Genomic DNA, 22,818 nt, shown 5'->3' on the forward strand with positions numbered 1-22,818 from the left:
AGAGCTGTACGTGTCATTGTATTTTCTGTATTTCTTAAGAAAAACCATTCTTTGATCCGTTGGTGGAAATAGCTGATTCAAATGGGATTTGTCTAAACTCTGATGCCTCTGGGAAGTCTTGATGATCCACGCTTTAGATTTCTTAAGCTTCACATGTTTTTATCAGTCAATTTCTAAGGTACCTCAGAGACCATTAAAACAGATAATAAATCAGGTGAGGTTTAGTTATGTTTGGTATCATGCAAAGAACTATAATTAAAAAGAAGCTGTTTAATTCAGAAAAAAAGAAATGCAATATTGTATGTGTAGATTGTTAGGGTTTTGAAAAAGTGTATTAAATAGCAGCTACCTTCCCTATCTAGAGTTCTGATACTATTATGAAATAATATATGGAAGCAAATGGAAGGTGAAATACCACTTCCACTTTTGTACTGATAGAAGGCAGACTGAAAGTGTAAGCTAAGTTTGAGAGCAAAATGAGTTTGCTTGCTGAACATCAGAATTAGATGAATTTGCTTGCTTATAGAAGGTGCTGGACCACTTCATCCTTCTCTGACAAGGTAGGGCCTTTTATTTGCTAAACTAAGTGAGACAATGCTGACCTTGTATAGGCATTCTGATTTCTGAAGTGAAATAAGAATGTTGCTAAGCTGTGCATGCCCAGCCTTTTCTTCTGTTTTACCAAAGGAGTTTACTCCCCCAGAGTGAATGAAAGATGGAGAGAGGCCAGAGATTACTTTAACTGAGCTTCATTTTAATGCAAAGAAACAGGAATAGTGATCTGGGGGACATTTCTCCCAGCACTCCTCGATGTACATTTGTCACACTGTAAACTCTGAAGTTAGGGTGTATCTTCAATTAGGGACGTCTTAATGGCTATTAACTGGAAAATAGTCATAATAAGTTGTTTTTGCCTCAGTATGTGTGAGCTGAGTGGTTATTCATCACATCTTAACCCTTCAGTGTTTCAATTAGTGAACCTGTTAAGGAACATATGAGGAAAGAGTATGAATTTTGGTTGGTATAAGAACACCTTCTCTTTAAACCTTCTAATAGCATTAAGAACATAGCAACATTAAACCTTGCAGAATGGGTATCAGCAGTTTGAAGTAAAATACTGGATGTACTCAAATCTTAATAAAGTCTTAAATTTATTTATAAATCGTTTGACCTAGTTTTGTAATTTAAACTATAAAGAACCTTCAATAAGAAAAAGGAAATTCTACGTAATAAGGAAGCATTGTATACTTTAGTTAGCAGGATTTCTTTTTTCTTATTGTTGCTTATAACAGTAGTGTATGTTAAAACTAGTGGGGTTTTAGATTTGATGAAATAGGCTTGGTTGGGTTCACATGGGCCTCTGCTCCAACCTTTGCAGCCTTACCTAGACCAGCCTGAGGGTCCTCCTTCCTTCCTCCGAACTGTGCTGTCAAAGGTTGACACTGAAACAGTAATTCTCACTGTGCTTCCATGTTCTCCAAAGTGAAAAATGCTAATCCGTTGCTTATTTCATGAGGAAGACTGGATCAAGTCATTCAGAATAATTTAGTAAATATTAAAGTCAGCTGTTTTCAAAGTTGATATTCCTTATGATAGTATAACATCCATCAGATAGGCTTTTTTTTTTTTTTTTTCTAAGTTCCTATAAGCTAATCTCTTCTCTTTTGCTTTTTTTCTGTAAGGGGGTCCTGATGACAACTTAATTGAAGGTGGAGGAACAAAATTTGTTTGCAAACCTGGAGCCAGGAACATTACCGTCATATTCCATCCATTATTAAGGTAAGTCAAATCCTATGTACTTACTGAAGATCAATATTTTCATTATTTATGCTGATATACTGAATGCCAGTAGGTCTGTCAGCATTGAAACAAATCATAAAAAGACCTTGTTGCATTTTATAGGGCCTCACAATCAAAGTTTGTCAATAGAAAAATAATGTTAACCCTACTAAGTAGCTACTTAGTCTCCAGAGTAATACTTCATAAATATGTTTATTTGATTTTCTTTCTTTCCTATTTCCTATCCCTCTCCTTGTTACCATCCCTCTCTTTTCCTCCTTAACTGTTTCAGGATTGGCAAAACCCATGGAGAAATCTAACCTGTCACTTGTTTTTGTAAATAGGTTTTTATTGGCACAGTCATGCTTATCCATTTATGTATTTGCCCATGGCTGGGGCACTAGGTACAGAGTTGCATATTTAAAACAGAATCCATATGCCTCACAAAGCTTAAAATATTTTCTTATTGGCCCTTTACGGGAAAAAATTGCAGACCCATGATCTGTCTCACTGATTTAAACTAATGACTCAGATATCCTTTGAGAATGAGCAGTTCTCTGAACAAATACGACTTACGAAAACTGAAAAGCATTATATCAATCAATATGGTTTTAAATATTGAAAGATAAAACTTGATGAGTAGAATGAAATCTATCACAATGCTCAGTTTATTGTGATAATGTGATTTAAGAAAATAAGAATCTGTGATATTTCCATTTAAAAAACTTATAAGAACTTCCCTTGGTGGTTCAGTGATTAAGATTCTGCACTTCCAATACAGTGGTTGCAGGCTAAATCCCTGGTTGGTGAACTAAGATTCCACAATGCTGTGTGAAATATATAGTGTCAATTAATTTATATAATTCATTATATGCTGTGTATGTGTATATATATGTATATATATAAATATATATACATATATATATTAAGTGCAACATTTAGAATTTCTAAATTAATTAACTATCATATATATCAACTGACTTTAGTAATTAGTTTAGGACTTAACGCTTTTCCAATTACAATTGATTTCTACTTAATCAGTGTTCCTAATTGTTAGGAAAATGAGAAGATAGCTTAATCATTATAGGCATCTTCTGACCTAGTTCAAACACCATAATTTACTGCTAAGTATGCTATTACTTCAATAAATGTAATCCTAATATTTACATTTGTTTTTAACAATGGAAGAAATCTTTGGGAAGTTTCATTAGCAATATTGTCACTTTTCAACAGTTTTTTTATTTTTCCCATAAACTTATTTTTTTCTTTTTAAACATGAAGTTAGGAGAATAAAAAGTGTATATACTTACTTCACACTAAGTAATACATTTCTGGTAAAATATTGGTAGGGTTGAATGTATTCCTGACAATTCTTTTTTTTACTATTGTATTTTTGTTGCTTCACTAGAGAGTTGTTTTATAGCTTGATAATACTTTTACCAGTATAACTCACTTGTTTAGTCTCTACTTTCATAAAGTAGTTTAATTGATTATTGATTAGAACTAGGGAGAATTTTGTTGCATAACGCAAATAGTTAATTATTTTTTCTCTGTGTAACTCGTAGTGGAAGTCACAAGACTGTTAAGTGATCTACAAGCTAACTTAATTCCTTCCAAAGCAAATGATCATTATAGACTTTAAATTAGCCTTTGGGTCAGATTTTAACCTTGCTTCTCATGGTTCCATGGGCTTTTGGAACTTCAAATGACTAAGATCTTTTAGTGTTGTTGGTTTTTTGTTTTTTTAATTTTCACTTTTACACTTCAGCATTGGCTGATTACTGAATTTATTGTTCCTTCTAAAGTTTACAAGTTTATGCGAGTTCTCTGGTGGCCTAATAGTGAGGATTATGGGCTTCCACTGCTATGACTCAGGTTCAATTCCTGGTCAGGGAGCTGAGATCTTGCAAGCCCTGCAGTGTAGCCAAAAAAATAAAGAAGTTTAAAAATTTAGTTTTGACAGTGAGAAGAATCAGTGTGCATCATCTTGCTAGTATATTTTACTTTGATAATTATCATAAATCATTTCCCCTGTAGTCATTCACGTATTCATTTTTGTTGTTCAGTCACTAAGTGGTGTCTGATTCTTTGCTACCCTGTGGACTGCAACACACCAGGCTTCCTTGTCCTTCACTATCTCTGGGAATTTGCTCAAATTCATGTCCGTTCAGTTGATCATGCCATCCAATTGTCTCATCCTCTGCTGCCCCCTTCTCTTCTTGCCCTCAGTCTTTCTTAGCATCAGGGTCTTTTCCAGTGAGTGGGCTCTTTGCATCAGGTGACCAAAGTATTGGAGCTTCAGTTTCAGCATCAGTCCTTCCAATGAATATTCAGGGTTGATTTCCTTTAGGATGGACTGGTTTGATCTCTGTGCTTTCCAAGGGACTCTCAAGAGTATTCTCCAGCAGCACAATGCTAAAGCATCAATTCTTTAGCATTCAGCCTTCTTTATGGTCCAACTCTCACGTCCATACATGACTGCTGGAAAAACCATAGCTTGAACTATACAGACCTTTGTAGGCAAACCGATGTCTCTGCTTTTTAATACGCTGTCTAGATTTGCCATAGCTTTTCTTCCAAGGAGCAAGCATCTTAATTTTGGGGCTACAGTCAGTGTCTACAGTGATTTTGGAACCCAATAAAAGAAAATCTGTCAGTTGCTACTTTTTCCCTATCTATTTGCCTCAAAGTGATGCCAGATGTGAAGTGGGACCGAATGCCATATTCTTAGTTTTTGAATATTGAGTTTTAATCCAGCTTTTTCACTCTCCTCTTTTACCCTCATCAAGAGGCTCTTTAGTTCTCTTTGCTCTCTGACATTAGAATGGTATCATCTGGATATCTCAGGTTGTTGATATTTCTCCCTGCAACCTTGATTCCAGCTTGCAAGTCATCTAGCCCGGTATTTAGCATGATGTACACTGCATATAAGTTAAATAACAGGGTGACAGTATACAGCCTTGATGTACTCCTTTCCCAATTTGAACCTAGTCCATTGTTCCATGTCTAGTTCTGTTGCTTTTTGACCTGAATATAGTTTTTGCAGGAGACTCATATTCCCATCACTTTAAGAATTTTCCACAGCTTTTTGTGATCCACACAGTCAAAGGCTTTAGTGCAGTCAATGAAGCAAAAGTAGATGTTTTTATGGAATTCTCTTAGTTTTTCTGTGATCCAGTGGGTGTTGGCAATTTGATCTCTGGTTCCTCTGCCTTTTCTAAATCCAGCTTGAACATCTGGAAGTTCTCAGTTCATATACTGTTGATGCCTAGCTTGAAGGATTTTGACAACTATCTTGCTAGCATGTGAAATGAGGTAATTGTAAAATAGTGTGAACATTCTATGACATTGTCTTTCTTTGGGATTAGAATGAAAACTGACCTTTTCCAATCCTGTGGCCACTACTGAGTTTTCCAAATTTGCTGATATATTGAGCTCAGCACTTTAACAGCATCATCTTTTAGGATCTGAAGTAGCTCGGTTGGAATTCCATCCCTTCCACTAGCTTTGTTTATAGGTTTGAATACTAAGGCCCACTTGACTTCATACTCCAGGGTGTCTGGCTCTAGGTGAGTGATCACACCATGGTGGTTATCTGGGTCGTTAAGACCTTTTTTTGTATAGTTCTGTAGTTCTTGCCACCTCTTCTTAATATCTTCTGCTTCTTTTCGATCCTTGCTGTTTCTGTTCTTTATTTGCCCATGCTTGCATTATTCAGCCTAATAAGACATTGTGTGCAATTAAACCCTGAATGTAGGCTTTTAATGGTGAGAGGTCGTATAATCAGTTTTTCTGCCTGTGGGTCTAAAATGAACAAAAGCATATTGAAATAAAAAGATTTCTAGCTATGCCTAGGTAGATTCTGAGATACTTTGACCAAAATGTAAACCTAAAAAATAATAGGACTTATATCTGCCTCCCACCACCCCCTCCCCCAACCATTCCCACTGAGATATTTGTTATTTTTTGTTTCTCTGGAAACATTTAACCAGAATGGATGAATTCACTCTAATAAACTGATTTTATTTAAAGGCATTGAATTGGGGGAACGGAAGGAAGATACATTAATGTTGAGTGGCATGTTGCCCTTCTTTTAACTAGGTCTGCCATGAATATATTTTTTAAAAAATTTATATTTTTGAGTAATTACATTATGTTAATTATTAACCATCATGTAAATGTTAATAATGTTTAAAGTAAAGTGAAGTCACTCAGTCACGCCAGACTCTGTGTGACCCCATGTACTGCAGCCTGCCAGGCTCCTCTGTCCATGGGACTTTCCCAGCAAGAATACTGGAGTGGGTTGCATTTCCATTACCAAAAAAGTGTGTATTTTATTGAGGTATTAACCACAGTTTGCTATAGAGTAATAAGTTTCAGTTATAATTAATACATAATCTATTTCAGGAACTTTGAAATTACTTTGTGGCTGCTGTTTGGGAGGGGGTTGGGGGAGGGAGTGAGAATTTATTTTTCCCTATCTATTTTTAAAATTTCTTATTATTCTTTATTCTCTAAAAGCAGATTCTATTGTACCTGAGATTTGTTAGTGGGCTTCCCTGCTGGCTCAGTGTTAAATAACCCGCCTACAAATGCAGGAGATGCAGGAGACTTGAGTTTGATTCCTGGGTCCAGAAGATTCCCCTGGAGTAGGAAGTGGCAACCGGCTCCAGTATTCTTGCCTGGGAATTCACATGGACAGAGGAGCCTGGGGTGCTACAGTTCACAGGATCTCAAGAGTTGGACATGACTTAGTGACTAAGCAACAAGGACAAGGTTTGTTAGTACAATTTTTTCTTATAGCAAAAAAAATGGGTGAAGATAGAGTTATTACTTGAAGAACTAACTGACTGCAGCCATCTAACTGAAGTATTTAGAAAACAGTCTAAAGCTTTACCTCTCCGCTGCTGCTGCTAAGTCGCTTCAGTCGTGTCCGACTCTGTGCGACCCCATAGATGGCAGCCCACCAGGCTCCCCCGTCCCTGGGATTCTCCAGGTAAGAACACTGGAGTGGGGTGCCATTGCCTCTCTGCTGCATGCATTTATTATTGCATGCATTCTGGAATAATTAGGCACATTAGTGTGGCTTGTTACTAATGTGTCTATAATGAAAACAAAACCATGCATTTGACTTTTGTATTCACCATCTCATCTCTGTGTATAAGTTTTTGGTTTTAAAGGTGGAATCATCAAAGAAAGGTGGTGGGTTTTAATGTCAGTGCATCATCATTTGAGAAACAGAAATTCCAAGTGTTTAGAGCCAGTCAGACATGAGAACTCAGGAGTTCAAAGAAGTCTTCTCATTGTGTCCTCACATAGCCCCTTCCCCTTCTAACTAGGGCCCTAGTCCTGTTGTATTAGGGGCTCACCCTTATGAAATCATCTTTTCTTATTTATCTACTGCAGAGAATATACATTAAATTTTGCAGTTAGAAGAAATTTGGGGACTTAATTTATTAACTGATTTATTTGGTCATTCTTTAAGCACTAAAGCCATTGTTTCAATGGAAAGGAGATTTGTATACTGCATGGTAGAGAAGACAGACCAATAAAAGTGGGTGTGGGGGAGCGGGTATGAGTGACCACTTTGTAGTCTTTGATATTTGTCAAATCATTGTGTGTCTTCGTTTTTCATATCTTTAAAATAGAGGAGTTGGTTGGTCTGAATTTTGTTTTCTATCTTCCAAGTTTTGCAATTTTGTGATTGGGAGATGCTTTTTACAATATTTAGGTACTCCAACGGCCTGACATTTAAAATCTGAAAAGTCCAAATGACAATGCATTGTTTCTTTTGCTTATTTGCTTTAACTAGCCTTTAAAAGCCATTTGGCTCTTTAGGATAATGAGCACTTTGCATTTATGAAGTACCTTTCTTATGAGATGGTTGCAAGAACAGATGTTTGTAGTCTTGGGGTGACTTGGCAGATGTAAGAGGCTCGAGACATAGTGGATGATGATGGTATTTAAAGTTGCAAAAATGTCACTGATGCTTCCTCTGTCGAACACAACTGGAATACTCAGTATCTGGGCTGTGAGCATTTTTCACTATTTTTAGCCACATTTCATTAAATCAGGCAGCAATTAAACACTTCCTGGGTTGAACCAAAAATATTTATTAGTCAGTAAGGAGTAAGCTGGCATTTAGGTCAGTTAGGGGGATCCAACTTTTATGGCCACATGGGTTTTGCTTATAGTGTCTCTCTGGTTTTCTGTGTGCCTTTTTTTGGGCAAACAACAGTAGGAATGACAGGTAATTGTAATCATACCATCCAATCATTCTTGTCCATAATTATGGAGAAGAATAGCTTCTAAAAGTTAATCATGTCAGATGTATGATAGAAGCTGCCAGTTAGCAGCTGTGTAGGGAACTGTTTCATAGCTTCAGAGAATGGCTATTAGTAAAAACTATTTTCTAAGACTTCATGTTACTGCAGTTTGAATATGCAGAAAGCCCTCTTTTTATGGGTGAAGCCATTAACATTCATCTGTTTGATACAGTACCAGTCCTCTGTCCCTCCTAACACTTACGTTTCCTGAAATGGAAAATAAATCTCTGATACTGGTCAATGTTGACAATACTATCCAAAGATAGTAAGCAAATGCTATTATGCCATTAGCCTATCAAGATGCTCAGTTCAGTTCACTCGCTCAGTTGTGTCCAACTCTTTGCAACCCCATGGACTGCACCACACAAGGCTTCCCTGTCCATTGCCAACTCCTGGGGCTTGCTCAAACTCATAGCCATCGAGTCGGTGATGCCATCCAACCATCTCATCCTCTGTTGTCTCCTTCTCCTCCCGCCTTCAATCTTTCCTAGTAACAGGGTCTTTTCTAGTAGGTCGGTTCTTTGAATCAGGTGGCCAAAGTATTGGAGCTTCAGCTTCAGCATCAGTCCTTCCAATGAGTGTGCAGGACTGATGTCTTTGAGGATTTACTGCTTTGATCTCCTTGCTGTCCAAGGGACTCTCAAGAGTCTTCTCCAACACCACAGTTCAAAAACATCAATTCTTTGGCACTCAGCTTCATTTATGGTCAAACTCTCACATCCATATATTACTACTGAAAAACCATAGCTTTGACTAGACGGACCTTTGTCAGTATTCTCTCTGCTTTTTAATATGCTGTCTAGGTTTCTTCCAAGGAGCAAGCGTCTTTTAATTTCATGGCTGCAGTCACCATCTGCAGTGATTATGAAGGAGTTATTCTGTGTAACTTTCCATATATGAGAGTTTTTAAATAGTTGTGGCTGAACTATACATTGTTGTTTTCTCTTGAAGAGGTAGTATGGTTCTGTGGGCAGCTTTGCAGAAGTTTTGTAGGTTTTTTTGTGTGTTAGTTTTGTAATAAGCTTTGCCAACAAATCTAAGTTTTTTATAGAGAATAATTTGGGAGTAATCACTTAAAAATTATGAATTATGCAGATTATTGGTCTAAACCTGCTCTAGCTCAAAAGGTCTTTTCAACCTCTTCTGGTACTGACTTGCTTATAAGTGATTTAATTTGGTAAGGCTGTTTTATATCTTCAGAACTCCAAGTCTGCTTTCCTATAACATCCTGGATTTTTGCCTTTTGTAATCTCTCTCCCAAACATTTTCCCAACATTACTTCCATAGTAAAGGGAGTAGTGGTTCACATGTATCTTCTGTGTGAATGGGATACCCAGTAAATATTTGTTTAAAGAATTAATAGGTAACTTATAGGAGTGCTTAGAAATTATTTGTTGATTTGAGGTGAATTTTTTTATTAAATACGAATAAAAATATAAAGGGAAATGTTTTAGTAATGATATTGAAATAGATCAATCTTTCTTTTGTACCTAAAAATCGTGTGTATATTTCATACATTTGTGTATTAAATATATATGTATATATACGTGTGTGTCTGTGTATTAAATACATATGTGTATATATATGTGTGTCTGTGTGTGTGTATATATATATATACACACACATATATATTTTAACATTGTTTTATCTCTATTGTAACTATAGAGTGTTTGTTAAAGGCTAAAATATCACAAAGTTAAAGTGAATTGGGAAATTTATTTTTTTAATATCATTGATCCTAAACTACTAATCTTTTAGACTCATGTTTAATGGTTATATAATAGAAGCAGATCCTTTTTCTTTCACCTTTTCTTTCTTATTACTATATTGAAAGGTTATGGTTGCATTAAACAACTTTTTCCTTATTCTTTCATGAATTATGGAAACCCTTTTCAAGATTATAAAGCCTTTTCTAATAGAAGCAACCTTGCTTTAAAAGCTTTCTTATGTAGCTTCTGATTCTGTTAGGTTGTTTTCGTTGTTGTTATTTTTTACTTTATTTACAAGGGTACCATAGCCCCTGGACTCTTTCTTTATACTAGATCGATAGTTACGTAGATACGTCGTGAGAGTGTGTGTGTGATTATTAGAGTAAGTGTGAATGTCTTAAACAGAAGTCATCCTTCTGTATTTCTTTCTCAATGTTTTTGTCTTGGAGAAATGCACAAAGCTTGGCCCACCATGTCAGTTTGATGTGTGCATTGGCATTTGGCAGAATATTATTCTGAGTCTTCACAGGTATATGATATTTTTATACAGATAACATGTTTGTTCTTAATGAGCTAAAGCTTATATAGACATTTTGAAAGATGCTGGTGATTAGACAGTCTAGCAAATAACATTGTAGATCATACATTATTCATGCATGGGAGGAAATGTGGCTACCCTGTTGCATTTTTATGAAACACAATGTTTTTTTTCCCCTGTCCTCAGAATTATGAAAAATATTGCTGCCTTTTCAGAGTGTCTGACCTGTGAAGGCCTGTGAAACACTTGAGTTGCGGTATATTTAGATTTCAAACCCCACATTTGAGTCACTGCTTTTGAAATTATGTAATATTATTTATATATATTGTATTTTTGAACTTATATAATAAATGTTAAATGCTTTTAATCTTCAAACTAAGTAACCTTTGGAGATTATAAAAAAGTCTTTTTGAAGCTTTTTTTAAGTTTTGTATTTTCAAAATATGATAATGGTATATGGTTGAACACTGATTGCAACTAACTAGCAATTTTGTATTAATGGAGTGAATTGGTGAGTCAGTCAAGTTCCAGTCCACATGTCAGTTCGCAATTCAGCAACAATGTCAAGAGAGGTCAGACAGGCCAGTCTAGTTAGCAGAAAAGTGTTGACTGGTCCTTATGAGAAACAGCAGGAAAAATAAAAAATGTTAGTGAAAAACAGGAGTTGCTACCTGATTTCAAATATGTAAAATGCCACTTAAAAGAAATAAAGCAGTTTTGTGTTTTGTTGTTTCATAAATCTGGAGTGGAACTAGTTGGTTGGATGTGTAAGATTTGACTCTACATAGTGAGAATGAATGAATGAATGCTTTTTTCTAATGAATAAAGCAGTTCAAAAATAGGAAAATTTTCCTTGGAAGACAGTATCCTTCCTAGAGATGCTTAATCAAAAGATGAATTCCAGGTGCAGTTAACAAGGTGCTGAGTTGAGAGATCTACATTCTTTAAGTCTGTGATTGGAAGTCTTTCTAATATACTGTGCAGCTTCAGAACTCCGGTTGGAAGTGTTTATTCCAGTCTTACTCATTCGGGTTAATTTTTATACTTCAGTTTAGTGCTTATGATTATCATTGACCAAGTGAAGGTGTTACAGTTGACCAGGTCTGACTGGTCAAAGTCATTACAGCTTTGACTTTCTTCTTTACAAAAAGGATAAGAGAGAAACTCAGATCCTGGCTGTACAGAGAGCAATTATTAGAGGAACTGCACCCTTCTCGGCAATGGAGTTCCTTTTACTCTCTCTCTTTTTTTTTCCTTCTCTGCTCCTGTTTTTGTACTTTTCTATCCCCCCGCCCCCCCACCCTGTGCCAGTAACTGGTTTGTGTGTTATAAGTTAACCCTTTCGGGGACTTGTAAGACAAAATGAAAGCACCTTTGTTTCTGCTGTAAAGCTAATATGGAACTAAAACTGTGTTTTCAGATAAACCTAAAATCATCATGACTGCTGCCATGATTTTGACTTTAAGCTGATAGTTTATTTGCAGATTTTCTTACTATCAATGAAGTTTTCTAATGATCAATTAACATTATTGGAAGCTTACATATACGAGACAGTAGAGGAGGTTCTTTCCAGTGCAAAATGTTTACCTAAATTGTGTGTTGCTTTTTATGTATTCTGGACATGTATTTGTCTTGGACTGCGGTAGCCAAAATATGCTTATTCAGCATTCAGTGAAATACGTTTCCTTCCAGCCAGAAGCCCATTTACATCTGATTTTGAGACCTAAATTGATAATATAAGTTGGTATCAAAAATAGCATATGAATATCTAGAGGGAAAACATGGTCTCTCCCTTTAATAACTTATATTCCTTCAGGTGTTGACTATACACACTGTTTCTCTGTGTCATTTGGAAGATTATTTTACCATTTCCCCTTGCCCCTTTGAAAATGCAGGCCCCAGGCTCGCTCATTTAGTCTCTATTGCTGTTTCGCATACTTTGTCATTAGCAACTGTCTTACTTTCAGTAATTGTCATTTGAAAATTTAATCATTAATACTGCCTACTATTTTTTTTTAAATATGTTGTACAGGAAGTTAAATATATTCCATTCTGTGGCCAAGAAACCCTTTTAATTTTCCTTTTGTAGTAAAAAATAAAAAGCAACCTCCAGCTAAGCATGTGTTTTTTGATTTTGTTACTTAATAAATGAGAAAGGAGGGTTCCTTGATTCAAGCAAGAGAAGCAACAACAACCAGATTTTAAAAAGATTGAATTTTTAATTACCTCAATTTCATGTTTTGAGTAAGAGCGGGGGTTTTGAACTTGGAAACGCTGGGTGTGTGCCTTCTTTTTGTGATTGAAATAGAGACTCGAGTCTCTGATGTCCTTAAGTAGTTTTCAGCACTTGTGGGAGAATGCTAATGATTTGGTGATTGTTATCATTAAGCTCAATGAGCATTCTTTTTTAAAATAATTTTGTTTATTTATTTATGCCTGTGCTGGGTCTTCATTGTTGGAGGCAGGCTTTCTCTGCTTACAGCAAGCGGGGTCTGCTTTTACTGTGGTGCACAGGCTTCTCATGGCGGTGGCTTCTTTTGCTGTGGAGCACAGGCTCTGGGTGCACGGGCTTCAGTAGCTGCTGCATATGTAGCTGCTCAGTAGTTGTGACTTGTGGGTTTAGTTGCTCCATGGCATGTGGAATCTTCCAGGACCAAGGATCGAACCCATGTCCCATTCACTGGCAGGCGGATTTCCATCTGCTGTACCACCAGGAGCATTCTCAATGAGCATTCTTTAGAGCCTATTCTTGTAAGCTACCACACTGTGCTGCTGCTGCTGCTAAGTCGCTTCAGTTGTGTCCGACTCTGTGCAACCCCATAGACGGCAGCCCACCAGGCTCCCCCATCCCTGGGATTCTCCAGGCACAAATAGGTACAAAAGTATTTAATGCATAGCAGGAAGAAAAAAGTGTAATGCTAGAAGGTTTCTAGGATATTGCTCTTAGTGAAAGAATACTCAAGTATTTTACATTGTTGGACTCTGAAAGTAACAGCTGCTCAGTCCAGTCCCAACTCCTCATGACAGGATTTCCCAGGCAAAATACTGCACTGGGTTGTTGCCATTTCCTTCTCCAGGGCATCTTGCTGACCCTGGGATAGAACCCTGGTCTTCTGCATTGCAGACAAAATTCCTTTACCCTCTGAGCCACCAGGGAAGTAGTTGGACCCTGTGAGTTCAAAATCTGTAAATATTTTGCAAGCTAATTTCTTTTTAAATTTTTATTGGAATATGACATACATCATTGTGTCCCAATCCTTACAATATTTGTGTATTCATATATTTCTATGAATTTTTACATATATACAAATATATATATATATATATTCACATGTAACCACAACCCAGGTCAATATATGAAACGTTGATCTAGATCATTTTTTGTGTCCCAGAAAACTTCCTATTGACAGTTGACATCCATCCCTGAGAGGTACTTGTTCTTATTTTTTTGGCTGTGGGTAGATAGGTTTTGCCTGTGCTTGAACTTTATCTAAATGGAATACTGTAAGAAGTCCTCTTTGGTGTAACATCGTGTCAGTTACCATGTTGTTGGAAGCAGTAGCAGTACTTGGTTCCTTTATGTCAGTCATTGTATCAGTTTATAGTGATAAAATGTGTAGTTATAAACACAAAATTTGCAATTGGTAGTTATAAAAGCAATATTTAATTATTGTTTGGGAATAAATGAGAACTTTTTAGAGTTCTGTGGGCCTAAGGACTGCTTACCAATTTAAACTGCTTCAAAGCAAGTTTTCAAGAAATCTTTTGATTTCCTATCTTGTGGGACCAAAGGGCCAGTTGAACATGTAAGAGATCTGGTGGGGCTGGGGTGGGGTTGGAGGGGAGGGATGGTGGTGAATGCTGAGGGGTGGTCCAGGTAGGTGGTGATATGGGGTGCCCAGAAGCAAGACTATATAGATAATGAATATATACTGTGCCCTACAGCCTGGGAAATAAAAGTGAAAGCCAGGGAAGATAAAACTAATTGACTCTGTATTTCCTAAACTATGGGATTTATGAATCAATGACAAAGATAATTGGAACCAACATCATTTACCAGTTTTAATACAGAATAAGAATTTCAACACTAAGAAAAGTGAGAATCATATGACTTCATAATTAAGAATTATGGTTTTCAAAGAAAGACAGTTGGCACCTTAAGTCAACATTCTCAGGAAAAAGTATTAATATGTAGAAATATCAAAGGAAGCAGCGAGCCAGCCCAGGCCCAGCCAAGAGGCTCTACTGTAGTGAGGATGTAAATCGTGTGATTCTGGCCCGTAACAGACAGTAAAAGTGCTCTGAGTAAATGAGCAAATGAGTGGTTGGTAAGTGGATGGGCAGGTTGTAAAAACACAAAATAAAACTTGATGGATATAGTAGGCATGCTGCTAAGTCGCTTCAGTCGTGTCCGACTCTGCGACCCCATAGATGGCAGCCACCAGGCTCCCCTGTCCCTAGGATTCTCCAGGCAGGAACACTGGAGTGGGTTGCCATGTCCTTCTCCAATGCATGAAAGTGAAAAGTGAAAGTGAAGTCGCTCAGTCGTGTCCAACTCTTCGCGACCCCATGGACTGTAGCCCAGCAGGCTTCTCCATCCACGGGATTTTCCAGGCAAGAGTACTGGAGTGGGGTGCCATTGCCTTCTCCATAGTAGGTATAGTAGACGCATAGTAGGTCTTGGAATCTTTCATTTTAGTTCTTGCATATTAAAAAGATACATGTTTTTAAACTCATTACACTGTCTTGGGCTTAGTTAATTGCTGTCATCCACTGCCATCAGGTTAGCTACCTGGCTACCAGAATATAGTATGTTCTGTCCAGTCTCATTTGTCATGGCCACTTTGTTTTCTGAGTTGTAATCCATCTGCAGTCTCTCCGGTGGCTACTAGCATTCCCTGTCAGCCGTGATGCCTGCCGCCCATAGTCAGCTCTCTTTCTTTGCCCAGTGTGTTTGGGGCCCTGGCATCAGCAAAACCACCAATATCTCATTTGCATATTTTATTTTATTTTTTTTCAATATCAGAGTGGAAATAAGAATAGCAAAGAAAATTGTATGAAAAGAGGTGACTCAATCCATTCTTGAAAATGAAATTAGAAATGCTGAGAGAGTTGGTAGAGGTGCATCAATGCTCAAAAATGCATCTATGTGAATCTACACTTCTTTCTTATTTTGAAGCTTTCAAGCAAATTGAAATGAGGATTTCACTGAAGAATAAAAAGGACTCTGCATCCTTCTCTAAAAGTTGGAAGCCCTCTGCTTTATAAGCCTTAATTCATTACATTTTCTCTTTTACATGTTTTTTGATTGGCAGGCTATTTTTTCAAGATTCAGCTCTGACATTCAATAGGAGTTGAGTGTACTTAAAATAAACTGAATTTTCAAGGGAAATCCTTCTATTTAGTCATATTTTTCTGTTAATGACTTTTTGCTCATTTGTTTCCTTTTCTCCAGCAAACAGTTACTGAAGGATTACTGTGTGCCAGACATTGTCCTTACCTTTTTTCCTTATTAAAGCATCCTGGTAATTTTAGAATAAGAAGATCCGTGAGAAAAAAGTCTGTTATCCCTCCCACCAGTGCTGAAATTCCTTAATTTTTCTTCTTTACTCTTAGGCATTTATTTGTCATAGAGGCACACTTCTTTGTGTGGCCTTGTCTTTTTCAGAGGCAGTTCTCCTCTAGTCTTAATTCCATTTCCCTCCATGCCCTGTGGGATCTTGTTCTTTCTGTTAGATTCTCTCTCCCCACTGTCCTCAGTCTTTTCCTCTCTACTGGCTCCTTCCCCAGGACCTATGAATATTTTTAATCTCTCCCATTTTATAAAAATCTCTTAATCCTGCATTTCATCCTCAGCTCTCCAGCCTATCACTTGAGTTTCTCTTTTCTTTTCTCGTAATCTGTTCAAGTGTAGCCTGTGCTCCCCATTTCCTTCCCCCTCCCATTCATTTGCACACTTCTGACCAGTCACTGTCTCACTGCCAAAGCTCAAGGGTGTGTTTCAGCCTTGTCTTAACTGACTTCATAAATATTTTATACAACTGATGCTGCTTTTGTATTTCAGCCTTTTCCTTCTTTGCTTTTCCGTCACCACTATCTCTGACCTCCTGTTCCTCTTCATACCATTTGTCCTCAGACTCGTGAACATTCCCTTTTCTCTACCCACTCACTCAACACAAATTCTCCACGGAGCCTTCCTTGACTCTTTTCTGCTTCCTTTGCCATTATTGTATCCATTCAGTATTTTTAGCTATAAATTTCAAAATGGTAGCTCCAAACTGAACTCTCTCCAAAGGTCCAGGTCTAAACCTAAATAATAATGATCTGTTGAAATTTTCCATCCCCAACCTCCAGTCCCCTACACATACCTGCATCCTCGCCCAAATCATCTTCTGCTTCTCATCTTCCTTTATTGCCTCTCCGATGATGCCTCCAGCTCTTCAGTGATCCAGATACCACCACCCCCAAATATCTTGGGGTCCCTCTAGAAAACTCGTGTCCCCCTTACCTGATTCATGCACTGTCATTCATTTTTGTCCATCCTGCTTTGCAATTATGTCTCAAATCCATTTTCTCCTTCCTATACCTGTTGCCATTGCTTTACTCTCTTCTCTTTGTAATTGGTTTCCACTCTAAACCTAAACTTCTCTATCTTCTGTACCTCTGCCAGAATGATCATGTTGCTTCCCTCATCTTTGTAATTTTGTATTGTCTACTATTCAAGTCGGAATGCCTTTTTGTAGCACATAAGGCCTTCTCTGACCTCATCCACATAGCTCTTGGGCTTCTTGGTGGCTCAGACAGTAAAGAATCCTCCTGCAGTGCAGGAGACCTGGGTTTGATCCCTCGGGCAGGATGATCCCCTGGAGAAGGAAATGGCCACCCACTCCAGTAGTCTTGCCTGGAGAATCCCATGCATGGAGGAGCCTGGCAGGCTACAGTCCATGGGGTCACACAGAGTTGGACATGACTGCTCTACTAAGCAAAAGCACAGCACACAGCTCTTGTGCTCACCTTTTATGCTCTGGACCCTCACTGGTCCTTTCCCTTTCTTAGCTCTGCCAAGCTTGCCCATAGTTATTTATTTCTACCTAAATCAAAATCACCCATGCCAACCTTCTCATTTTCATTATCTGGTATACACTTGATCCTTCCAAATTCAGTCCTGTCTCATCTTCTCTCTCAGCTTTTATCTGGTCTTACACTCACCCACTCTTGTAAGATGTAAGTTAAATTTCCTTTTGAATTATTTGAAATATTTTTTGTGTGAATTTTTAATATTATTTTGCTTTAGACATCTTCATTATAGCACTTAACACATCATCTCGAGGTGGCTCAGGGCAGGACACAGTCTTATTTTGAGATTAATGTACACATAACCCAGTGAAAATGTTAGAAAAATGGCCATCATCTCAGGGGAAAATGGTAACATCTGCAATTACTGGTGAAGTTTAGAAAAAGGAGAAGAATAGGGATGAGGAAGGAATTGGATTCTATTCAGACTTAAGACCTTGACTTGGATATCTGTTTGATTTCCAAATAGATAAATAAGTTAATTAGATAATTTAATTAGGTAAATTAGATAAATTAATTAGGTAAATTTAATTTAGATAAATTAAAAAATTTCCAAACGTGTTTGGTGGTAACATTATTTAAGGAGAAATTATTTAGGTCATTGTAGAGATGAGGATGAAGCAAAGTGAGAAAATCACCCATTTTGTGCTCTTTAGCGCTTATGCTTGCTGACAGGCTGCCTGTGTTTGATATAAAGCGATTGTCTGTAAAACTTCCTAAGGTAGACCGTTAATTTCCCATGACAGCACATAAAGCGCCTCCCCTCCTCTCTGCCCAAACCCAAGCGCACACACCAGAGGTACCTCTTGTGTGAGACATTTGTTTAATGTCGCCTGTCAGAAAAGGTGGAACAACAAGTCACTCAGGTTTGAAGTTTGCAAACATCCTTCCACCTTACTGAACATCACAAAGGCTGTCAAAATTTTTATTTCCCCATATTTTCTCTTCTCTGTAGGAGAAAAACCATTACAGATGTAAATGTTAGGAGCATTTTGTCATAGGCTTTGGAGAGTCTGTAGGAAGTGTTATTGAGAGTTGGATTGGGGAGAGGAAGAAAGCCTCTGCTGATATATTGAAATCTTTCTAGCAATTTAAGTAAACTGCACTGCTGGGAACTAGATATTTTTACTTCCAAATATTAGTTATATCTCATTACCTTTGTTCTACTTTCTCTGAAAAATAGGCCTTGATATTTCTAAATATTCATTTTATGTTTCCGTTTAATTTCTTCTCAGTCTTGTAGAGTCTTTACCAAATCCATTCTTGTGTTAAGCATCCCCTAGGGATTTACCTGGGAGTGGGATGAAATACATTTATATGTGCTACACTTACTTCAGATAGTTTTTGGTGGATAGTTAATAACTACTGAGAAAGAAACCAGTCACTCTTTTAAATATAATTAGCAATGCCAGCCTTCAAGAAGTTTGCATTTGGCTGTGATGAAGCCTGTGGCATGCCCTCTGCAAAGATAAGAAGGGGAAGATGGGTGTATTTCTAATGCAATCAGGAAGCCCCTCTGTAATTTAAATATATTATCATATCCTGAGAAAGCTGGTGTTTGAATGTCCTAAGATAACTCAGAGTTTCTCCCTGACAAACATGATTGAATTACTTGAGGGAATGCAGCAGGTGTAGCCCTCAGTGGATCAATGCTGTCTGTGTTCATTATCACAGCAAACTCCAGGAAAACTGTAACTGAAGTCAGAAGGCGTCAGTTTATTGATGCCGTCTTAGTGATTTTGCTTGCGCTGCTCACATCCAATTTGCCACCAAAAGTTTGATGCCATGCAAACACTGCATTTCTGGAACACCAATATTGTTTCCTGCTTGTACCCAGAAGGAGGGATGAGTCTCCATCTTGGCTGCTTGTGTTTCAGTTTATATATAAAAGACTAAACAATAGTTTCAAGACATTTGGAATTCTAGGAATGTTAGAGTAATGTGGGATGGAATTGTCATCAAAGTGTGCACTCCGGGTATCACTTTTGCAGTCCGCTTGTAAAGGTCTCAAGTGAATTATAATAAAAATAACTAACATTATTGAGTCCTAGTGGTATACTCAGCTGTGTTTTAAACATTTTAAGGTGTATGTCTAATTCGTTTTTCACCACACCTCTGTGGTAGGGGTTATGAGTATCCTTATTTTATAGGTAAAGAACCTGAGGCCTAGAGAGTTGAAGTGGCTTGACCAAGATCACTCTGTTGAAAATGGAAGGGCCAGGGTTCAAGCCTAGGCAAAGGTACCCCAAAGCCCAAAACCTTTATGTTATTGTTGTTCAGTCACTAAGTCACGCGTGACTCTTTGTGACCCCATGGACTACAGCATTGCAGGCTTCCCTGTCCTTCATCATCTCCCAGAGTTTGCTCCAGCTCATCTCCATTGAGTCAGTGATGCCATCCAACCCTTCTAATGGGAGGTTTCTCAGGCTCTAAGACTCTTCTACAGAAGTGGTTCATAAACAGAATTCCCTTACTGGGTTAAAATAAAGGATTTTTCTATTAAAAAAAAAAAAATGAAGAGCAAAAGACATGATATGATTAGCTGTAGGTCCCAGAGTAATAGGAGGTGAAATTAAGATCAGAAACTCAGAGTACTTTGTTATGATGGTCTAGTCTCATCACAATGCCCTTCTTAGTTTTGCTTCTAAAAGATAAACATCTGAAAATAGTTGGGCTGATTTAAAAGAAAATTTTATGAATTTAGCTGGTTAATTAGGTATAATAATCTGCATAGCTTAGGAACCATTATTATATAAATTTACCCAAGGTCAATTTTCAAGCCTATTTAAAAGTTAATTTATGTGAAAGGAAATTTCTCTACACAAATTAGAGATGTTTCTATTGCAAGAAAGACTTAGCACTTTGATATATTTAGAACAGAACATTTCGATCTCCCCATTAGCTTTGCTTCTTGATACGAAGTGAAATGAAAAGTTTCAATAACCCTTCCTGGAGGAATATCACCTTTATGAACGTTCTCCATTGGCATTATCTTCTGGAAAGCATGCATTTCCATGTATTTTATGGCATTACATTATTTTCCCAATGATTCCTGGTATTGTAGGTTTTTATTTTTTTTTTCAATGAGCTATGACAAGTATCATATTGGCCTCAGATATGCTTGTCTTTGGGGCTTCCCAGGTGGTACAGTGATAAAGAATTCGCCTGCCAATGCAGGAGATGCAAAAGATGCGGGTTTGATCCCTGGGATGGGAAGATTCCCCTGGAGAAGGCAATGACAACCTGCTCCAGTATTCTTGCCTGGAAAATCCCATGGACAGAGGAACCTGGCAGGCTACACTTCCTGGGGTCTCAGAGTCAGATACAACTGACACGGCACATGCTAGTCTTTGTAATGCTGTTTCAAATGGACTTTAATCTCATACATCTCTTAATGTATATGATACTCTCCTTGTTCCTTAAAGCAGGATGACATAAGGAGAGGAAAAGAATTCTTATGTACCCAGACCATTTGTTTGTGTCATCTTGCTAACCCTCTCTCTTACATGAAGAAGAATCGACACATCTATCTATATATTTATCTGGAAAAGTTTGAGTAAGTGATTAGCGATTTGATTCAGAAACTTCAATTTTTTAAAACTTAATTTTTATTTTATATTGGAGTGTAGTGGATTTACAATGTTGTTTCAGGTGTACAGCAAAATGATTCAGTTATACATATATGTACATCTATTCTTTTTCAGATTTTTAAAATTTACTTAATTGTTCATTCAGTGTTTATACTTTTCCAAAAGAAATGTGAACAGCTAATTAAACACAGTTAACCCTTCTTTAATCAGTTAACCCTTGAACAATGCAGAGGTTAATCCACCTATAACTTATAGCTGGCCCTCTATCCAAGGTTCCTCTGCTTCCTTGGATCCAGCTATCCCTGGACCAAGTAATACTACAGTATTTACTATTGGAAAATAACCACTTGTAAGTGGACCCATAGCGTTCAAACCTAACTTGTTCAAGAATCAACTGTATTTTGCCTGAGGAGCAGTTGAAAAATTAAAGTTATGGGGAAACAGTGCCAGAAACAATTGATGAAAGGAAAGCAATAGAGGCATTTAATTTTTCTTAATTCATTTCTCTTTATATACCAGTGCTTTTCCATCACACAGCTTATACATCAGGAAGAAACAGAAATGAATGGTTTTTCTCTGTGTTGGATTGATTGCAGTGAATATTGAGTAGACTTCTTTTTTTTTTGGTAGTATGGTTAATCTCAGAATACCACTTATAAAGGAAAATAATGTTAAGCTTTAAAATTCAGCTTAGCATCTTATTGAGCTTATTATTTCAAAAGAATACCTTCTCCACTTTTAAAAAATACTGATATTGCAAGCCCTTTGTGTAATTTCTCTCCAGTGTTTGCAAAAATCCCGTTTAGGTTTCTTCTGGTTCTGTGGAATTTCTCTTCTCCACATATTGACGAAATCATTAAACAAGCCTGAAGCTTCATGATGACTTTTCCAGCACCACTTTCATTGCTCTTTATCATTACGTTTAGTCATGTTTCATTTAGTTTTCAATATATGTGACAGGGTTCATATCCCAGCCAACTGGAATTAATTTGATAGCTAAGCATTTCACGAGCTGGCTCTATAACACACTCTGCCAGATCCTGCCATGTGTAAAGTGTTACTACTTTCTTACCAGGAAAGATTATTTATAACTTGACTTCTTCCATGCTCATTTGTGTTTCTCAAGAAGGCAGGGAGGGGTGTGCTCACTGAGAGTGTTTCTCTTGGCATTCCTCTGTGTAAACCTCACTAATAACTTTCAATCATCACCTCTTGTGTCTTTCCTTTGGCGCACAAGGAGGAAAATGGAGATGCTTTGAATGGCAGGCATTGCTTCTCAGCAAGAGGATGCTCTCCGAAGCTCTGGTGTTGCTCCAACTTCCCTCTCTCGCTGCCCGTTAGTGGCTTGAGAGGGTTTAAAGATCGAGAGTGTGGTTTGGTAGGGAAACTGTTGGAACTGACCTCAGTAAATAATTTTTTAAGAGCTTAGTCCTTAGAGGTTAGCGTGGTAAGTGACCGGGGAATAATTGAGTATTTTTTCACTACTTGTGGGAAAAATAATTTTAGCTAAACATTTCAGGGATAAGAGAAAGGAAGTGTTTATATTTCTAAGATATGGCATCGTTCCAGATTGCTACCCTTTTGTAAGAAGCCAAAACAGATTTATGAATACTCTGAACCAGCGGAGAGTGAGGTTTTTATTCGACCATTTTTCCTTTATTTATCAGTCTGATATTTTAATTTTATGGCCAATACATGTTCCCCAGTTTAGAGATTTCCCTCACATGGCATGATTAGCAGTCGTGTGTGAAATGATTATGTGGAAACATTACTAGCGAATTACTGCTTGTCTAAATACTGTA

The 22,818-nt window shown here is 37.4% G+C and overlaps 1 protein-coding gene across 11 annotated transcripts in view; it reads left to right on the forward strand.

Annotated features, from left to right (window-relative positions):
• The window catches only part of EXOC4 (exocyst complex component 4), an 804,929-nt gene that overhangs the window by 356,345 nt on the left and 425,766 nt on the right, over nucleotides 1–22,818 (forward strand). For all 11 annotated transcript variants that reach the window (XM_055590952.1, XM_055590951.1, XM_055590955.1 and 8 more), the window contains one exon: nucleotides 1,683–1,779. In XM_055590952.1, the coding sequence (XP_055446927.1) occupies nucleotides 1,683–1,779 (97 nt within the window). The remainder of the gene's footprint in view (nucleotides 1–1,682; nucleotides 1,780–22,818) is intronic.

The sequence above is a fragment of the Bubalus kerabau genome, chromosome 8 (assembly GCF_029407905.1).
Source record: "Bubalus kerabau isolate K-KA32 ecotype Philippines breed swamp buffalo chromosome 8, PCC_UOA_SB_1v2, whole genome shotgun sequence".
NCBI lineage: Eukaryota > Metazoa > Chordata > Mammalia > Artiodactyla > Bovidae > Bubalus > Bubalus kerabau.